Genomic DNA, 7,395 nt, shown 5'->3' with positions numbered 1-7,395 from the left:
GGCCGGCCCAAAAATTAGAAATTCTTAAAAAAAAAAAAAAAAAGGGGGCAGCAATCCATAGCCAACAGTTTTGAAAGCTATTGTTCTAGACCAGGGATCTGTAAACTTTTTGTTAAAGGGCCACATAATAAGTAATTCAGCCTTGCAGGCCATATAGTTTCTGTGTAACTATGTCACTGTACTAAAAAAGCAATGGCATGGTTTTTGTGCTACAGTGGAGTGGGCATGGCTGTGTTCCAATAAAACTTTATTTATAACAACAACCATCCAGCCTACTGGCTATAGTTTGTTGACCCCTATTCTAGACCACCAAGAAGCTTTTAGTAAAATGCGTGGGAGAGTATGTGGAAAAAATCGCTCAAGAAAAACTGTAATGGGGCTGGCCCGTGGCTCACTCGGGAGACTGTGGTGTTGATAACACCAAGGACCCGGGTTCAGATCCCAAATAAGGATGGCCGGTTCGCTCACTGGCTGAGCGTGGTGCTAACAACACCAACTCGAGGGTTAAGATCCCCTTACCGGTCATCTTTATAAAAAAAAAAAAAGAAAGAAAAAGAAAAACTGTAATGAAATGTGTAAAAATATAAACATAGTATCTTTTTTGTTGTTGTTTTTTGGGTTTTTTTGTTTTTTTTTTTTGGTGGCTGGCCAGTAAGATCCGAAACCTTGACCTTGGTGTTACAGCAACATGTTCTCCCAAGTTTGCTCACCGGCCAGCCCTAAACATGGGATCTTAAGTACCATATAAGAAAATGTTTAGAAAGTCTTGCTTTCTGAGGCAAGACAGGCTTATATAAACTACAGACTCCTGAGGTTAGAGCTCCCTGACTGGATCAGGTGAGCAAATGGTGGCCGTGGGAAAGGTATTAGAGTTATGGAGACATTAAAAGACTTTTAGTGAAACAATTATAGCTTTGAGAACACGTGAACAGAAAATTCAGGAAGAGCTGAACAAAAGTGGAAGGTTTCAGGGGTACAGCATGTTAGAATAGTTTAAAAGCAGAGAGGAAATAGGAAGACCACATGAAAACTGGAGCACAAGGAAATAGAAGTGAGAACTGATGAACATAGATGGGTATTTCAACTAATTTTGGCAAATGTCCAAAACCAAGAGACTAGCTGGTAAATAAGGACTTCTTAGTAAAAATCAGGAAGCTGTTGGCTAAACTGCTGAAATAAGTGGCAGCCAGGATAGAAGTTCTGACTGGAAGCCAAAAAGGGTAGACTTTGCTCCTGATTTAAAAAATTCCATGACGGGGCCGGCCCGGTGGCGCACTGGAGAGTGGCGGCACTCCCGCCGAGGGTTCGGATCCCATGTGGAGACCAGTTCCCGCTCACTGACTGAGCACGGGGCAGGCGCAACACGGAGGGTTGCAATCCCGTTGCCGGTCAGTAAAAAAATACAAAAAGGAAAAAAAAAAGAAAAAGAAAAAGAAAAATTCCATGACTTTCCTTCTAGACCAAAAGTGATTGTGTATTAAATAGCTCAGTCTTGGAATGGAAGTTCATAACGAAGATTCAAACTTTAAAGAAAAACCTTAATTACAAAAGTGGTAATGAGAGGATAGCTTGGGGGCCGGCCCCGCCGCGCACTCGGGAGAGTGCGGTGCTGGGAGCACAGCGATGCTCCCACCACGGGTTCGGATCCTATATAGGACTGGCTGGTGCGCTCACTGGCTGAGCGCGGTGCGGGCGACACCACACCAAGGGTTGTGATCCCCTTACCGGTCACGAAAAAAGACAAAAAAAAAAAAGGATAGCTTGGCACGCCTTAAAGAAGTGACCTCCAGGAATGCTCTAATTCATTACTGACTAAACATGAGATTGTAACTGGATGGTTTATACCATCCCTCACTTTATATTGTAATATTCTATAATAGAGCTATAGGGAACAGGGTGAAAGAAGGAGATGAAAAATGTGAACAAGTAAGCATCACTCCACAGTTTTGGGATTTTTTTTTTTAAAGATGACTGGTAAGGGGATCTTAACCCTTGACTTGGTGTTATCAGCACCATGCTCTTCCAAGTCAGTTAACCGGCCATCCCTATATAGGGATCCGAACCCATGGCCTTAGTGTTATCAGCACCACACTCTCCCAAGTGAGCCACGGGCTGGCCCCAGTTTTTGGATTTTTAAATGCTAGGACAGTGGCACCAGCAATGACATGAGAAAATAACTAGGAAGAAATTTTCGTTAGGAGCTGCCTTTTGCTGAGTGATATGTCCTACTCATCACGGTCTCCCTGAAAATAGATTTCACTGTTTATACTTATTAGTTTCTCCCCATAGCTAATAGAATTCAAGTTCAAGTTTTAGTTAATAAATATTTTTTAAATTATTTGAAAATGAGGTAAAATAACCATTACCTTAAGCGCTTCTTCATATTCTCCTAAAAGGACAAAAAAAGTACACTGTGATATTTCTGCACCAGCCCCAAAGATTCCATAAGTATTGCCAATTCTAAAAATCTAACGTACAACATAAGGACTACAGATAATAATAGTGTATCATATTCAGGATTTTTGCTAAGTGAGTAGATTATAGCTGTTCTTGCCATGGGGGTGGGTAAAGATGGGTAATTACATGAGATGATGGATATGTTAATTTGTTTCACTATGGTAACTATTTTACTGTATATATATATCTCATAACATCATGCTATATACCTTAAATATAAATAATTTTTTTTTTTAAGATGACCAGTAAGGGGATCTTAACCCTTGGCTTGGTGTTGTCAGCACCACACTCAGCCAGAGAGCCAACTGGCAATCCCTATATGGGATCCAAACCCATGGCCTTGGTGTTATCAGCACCGCACTGTCCCAAGTGAGCCACGCGCCGGCCCCAAAATTTATTTTTTTAAAAAGTACAGCTAATACTGACTTTTAAGAATTCTTAGCTTATAATTCTTATATATGAATAGCTACTACCTTTTTGTGACAAACTGTCTTCTCATCCCACTGCAAAAAGAAGCTACTGCAGATCTCTTCTCCCCCTTAAACCCCTTTCGTTGCAACTGAAGTCTTCCAGCTACAAAATCTGAACCAGCTCCCTCACACTAAGCGTTGTGAAGCTCAGGACTCAGGAGAGTTCATGTATAGTTTTGATACTATCATTTCGGGTGGTTAAAATAGACTTTTAGGAGCTAGCCTGGGAAACTAACCTTCAAATATAACATGATTCCTGTGGGAAAATGCACTCCAGGCTCTGAACAACCAACCATCTGATAAATAAACTTTGGAAATACCACTTGTTTATAAGTTGATATTAACATATATGACAAGAGAGAGACAAATGCAACACTAGGAGAACAAGAGACATATGAGGCTACTTCAAAAAGTTCACGTAAAAATAGAATTAAAAGATAACATGAATCTTTCTATGAACATTTTGAAGTACCTTCATATATATGTCAAACTGGGAGGCATATTATTTTCAGAATATCAGCATCTTAAATATAAGAGAACCTCTCATTAAAGTTGTCCTTAGGGTCCATTCAAAAGCACCATCCTATATACAAAAAACTGCTATGCAGTGCTTGCTTTGGCAGCACATATACTAAAATTGTAATGATAGAGATTAGCACGGCCCCTGCACAAGGATGACACGCAAATTCGTGAAGTGTTCCATATTTAAAACAAAAACAAAAACCTGCTATGCAATAAAAACCCCTTGGTAACCCATGGAGGACTGAGCGCAATGCCAATAATTTATAGTAGACTGAATTCTTTTTTTTTTTTTTTTTTTTTTAAAGATGACCGGTAAGGGGATCTCAACCCTTGGCTTGGTGTTGTCAGCACCACGCTCAGCCAGTGAGCGAACCGGCCATCCCTATATAGGATCCGAACCCGTGGCCTTGGTGTTATCAGCACCGCACTCTACCGAGTGAGCCACAGGCCGGCCCCTTATAGTAGACTAAATTGTACTTTTTTTTTTTTTTTTTTTTGCGGTTGGCCAGTAAGGGGATTTGAACCTTTGACCTTATTACCACCAAATTTTACTCTAAAGTAAATATTGCAACAAGGTTTGAATGGAAATGGAGGTGCCACAATGAACAAATTAAGGTTTTTAAATAAAGCTGAATAGATACTCTCAGGGACTTACCTTGACTATTGATGGATACCTGTAAAAGGAAAAAAGCAACAGTGAATTATAGGTGTCCCATCACAATTGGCCATTTAAGTTTAATAGTAAAAGACTGGTTAATGATAACAATGCATCGTAAAACCTTCAGAAGGAAAGGAGAATGTTTTGTGGACCATTTTTTTGTGTGTGGCAGTTTTAAGTTACTAGTTTTTAAAATCAGTACTTTTTAATGGAAACAACTTGACTAAAAATCTGTTACAGGGGCCGAGCCCGTGGCGCACTCGGGAGAGTGCGGCGCTGGGAGCGAAGCGACGATCCCGCCGCGGGTTCGGATCCTATATAGGAATGGCCGGTGAGCTCACTGGCTGAGCGCGGTGTGGGCAACACCACACCAAGGGTTGCGATCCCCTTACCGGTCCAAAAAAAAAAAAGACAAAAAAAAAAAAATCTGTTACAGAATTTTGAGAGCCATTAAAACAGAGTTTAATGAGAAAAAAAAAATTATAAGTGTCCCATCAATTTAGCATTTGTTACTAAACTAGCTTCATAGGATAGATATAAAATCTCAGGTCAAGGGTTCACTTTTTCTACTATCACTTGCTAGTCATGAATAATAATTAAGGAATTTCATTGCTTAACTACTATAACCTCCTTTATTTTAGATACATTTAGAAGCAGCACAATGTAGCGGTTAGGAGTCTCAGCTCTGTAGCCAGAGGGTGTGAACTGAACCCCTACTCCACTACTTCCAAGCTTTCATGCCTTTCGGCAAGTTACTTAACCTCTCTGTGCTTCACTTTCCTCACGGATAAAATAGAGATGATGGTAATAATGTACCTAATACACAGTATTTTTGTCAGTCTGACACATTGCAACCACTCAATAAAGGTTAGCTAATTTTTTTTTTTTTGTCTTTTTTGTGACTGGTAAGGGGATCACAACCCTTGGTTTGGTGTCGTCCGCACCATGCTCAGCCAGTGAGCACACCAGCCATCCCTGTATAGGATCCCAACCCGTGGCCTCGGCGCTAACATCACCGCACTCTCCTGAGTGAGCCATGGGGCCGGCCTAAACGTTAGCTATTTTAAATTAATTAATTAATTAAGCCTACAGAACCCAGGCAGAATCTCATCCAAGTACTAACCAAGCCTTACCCTGCCTAGCTTCTGAGATCAGACAATTTTAGGTGCATTTAGGGTAGTATGGCCGTAGACTATTATTTTTATTATTATAAACTAAATGGCAGCTTGTGATATATTTTAACTTAAGATCAGCATATAATTTTAACAGTTATCCGCCAGATATTCTTCTTCAATGTTGCTTCCCTACTTCTCAACTCCACTTAAGATGCCACAAGACTTCTGAGAACGTGCAATTATCAAATCCATTTAAACCACTGCACAAATGATATAGAAAACACTATTCTGAACTTTTCGAGCCCCACATCACCCTGAAGAAATAAGATTTCTATTCTGAATGCCTAGCAATGGATAGCATAATATACTTTACCTCTTCATTTTCCTCATCCAGGTATTTTATTTGAATAGTGTTCAAATCAAATGAGACTTTTACCTGCAAATGAAACACACACACTATATGACCAATACATGAAAAAGGCAGGTTGTAACCAATACCTAAAAGTCACAATGGAAAGACAGGCATATTTCACTACATAAAAATTAAACATTTTATACAGTAAAAAAAAAAAAATACCACAAAGTCAAAAGGCAAACAACAAACCGAGAAAAATATTTTTTGGCAGCTGGCCAGTATAGGGAACCAAACTCTTGACCTCGGTGTTACAAGGCTCTACCACAACCAACTGAGCTAACTAGGCAGCCTGGGAAAAATATCTGTAACCCACAATAGACAAAGGGTTAATATCTGCAACAAACACAGAGCATCAGCAAAACTGCTAATGATAAGATGAACAACCCAGGTAAAATAGGCAAAAATGTACAGAAAATTCATAGAAGAATAAATCAGAATGCCTAACAAATAATACAAAAAGATGTTCAACATCACTTGTAGTCCAAACAATGTAAAGTAAAGCAATGAGATGCCATCTCCTCAGAATAGCAAAAAAAATTTTTAAAGCTATAACATCCAGGGCCGGCCCGGTGGCGCACTGCTACAGTGCGCCGCTTGGGAAGCGTGGCGGCGCTCCCGCCGAGGGTTCGGATCCCACATACAGACCGGCCACTCACTGGCTGAGCGAGGTGCGGGAGCGGCGCCGAGGGTTGCGATCCCGTTGCCGGTCCCGTTGCCGGTCCCGGTCCGGTACGGGCGCGACACTGAGGGTTGCGATCCGTTGCCGGTCACGAAAAAAAGACAAAAAGGGAAGGAAAAAAAAAAAAAAGCTATAACATCCAATGTTGTCAAAAATTCAGGGCACTGCCATATACTTCTGTCAGTTGCAACAATTATTCTTTAAAGCATCTGGCAGTAACTATTAAAATTTAAAATTACATGCTTTGTGACCCACTAATCTCACTTTTGGATAGGACAGTTTACCCTATAGAACAGTGCATAACTTACATGTACAAAGAGATATCCCTAGAGTTTATTTTATAGTGGCAAAAAAAAAAAAAAACCCAAAACGGAAAACAACTTGTTGGGAATACAGAACAGTTTGATCAGGCTCCCTCGCCTCAGGTCTAATTGGGTGTGGTGCAGCACATTATTTGTAAACAAATTGTGTGGGTGGGTGGAGTTAGTGCACAGGCACGCCAACATATCTTTTTAGTTTTGTTGCTATTGTGTGTTCCACAGTTGTGTGGACCAGCGGCCAGTGGCCCTGAATTGCTGGCTGCAGAGAGCTCGTGTCTAAAAATAGAGCATGTTTACTTTGCTGGCAGCTGCTCAGTTTCTCTTTGGACTGCCTAGCTCCTAGATGTGTGTGTGCAGAAATAAAGACTATTCTTTCTTCAACCAAGGCTCCAAGGACCTTTTTTCTGGTTGCCTGCTGGTAGACCTGCATGTGAAGGGTTTGTGACCCAGTCTGGACAATGGACTTGAGGGGTCTGTGAGCTCCAGACCCAGCTCTAGCTGTACACGATCTTTCAATAAAGGATGGTTAACTAAATTATTGTACAATACTAATAATGCTGTGGACTACAGCTTTAAAAAGAATGGGCTTTGGGCCAGCCTGGTGGCGCACTGCTACAGTGCGCCGCTTGGGAGTGCGGTGGCGCTCCCGCCGAGGGTTCGGATCCCACATACAGACCGGTTCCCGCTCACTGGCTGAGCGAGGTGCGGGCGCAGCGCCGAGGTTTGCGATCCCGTTGCCGGTCCCGGTCCGGCACGGGC

At 41.4% G+C, this 7,395-nt stretch overlaps 1 protein-coding gene across 5 annotated transcripts in view; it reads right to left on the bottom strand.

Annotated features, from left to right (window-relative positions):
• NBR1 (neighbor of BRCA1 gene 1) overlaps positions 1–7,395 on the bottom strand; it is a 29,380-nt gene that overhangs the window by 16,016 nt on the left and 5,969 nt on the right. For all 5 annotated transcript variants that reach the window (XR_552196.1, XM_008594470.1, XM_008594467.1 and 2 more), the window contains 3 exons: positions 5,596–5,658; positions 4,105–4,123; positions 2,367–2,389 (listed from right to left, as the gene is read on the bottom strand). Coding sequence is in view for 4 of the 5 variants with exons in the window: in XM_008594470.1 (XP_008592692.1) it covers positions 2,367–2,389; positions 4,105–4,123; positions 5,596–5,658 (105 nt within the window). In the remaining variant the exon portion in view is untranslated. The remainder of the gene's footprint in view (positions 1–2,366; positions 2,390–4,104; positions 4,124–5,595; positions 5,659–7,395) is intronic.

This window comes from Galeopterus variegatus, unplaced genomic scaffold (genome assembly GCF_000696425.1).
Source record: "Galeopterus variegatus unplaced genomic scaffold, G_variegatus-3.0.2 Scaffold10840, whole genome shotgun sequence".
Classification (NCBI taxonomy): Eukaryota; Metazoa; Chordata; class Mammalia; order Dermoptera; family Cynocephalidae; genus Galeopterus; species Galeopterus variegatus.
The sequence above is the reverse complement of the archived record's forward strand: the minus strand, read 5'-3'. Positions and strand labels throughout refer to the sequence as shown.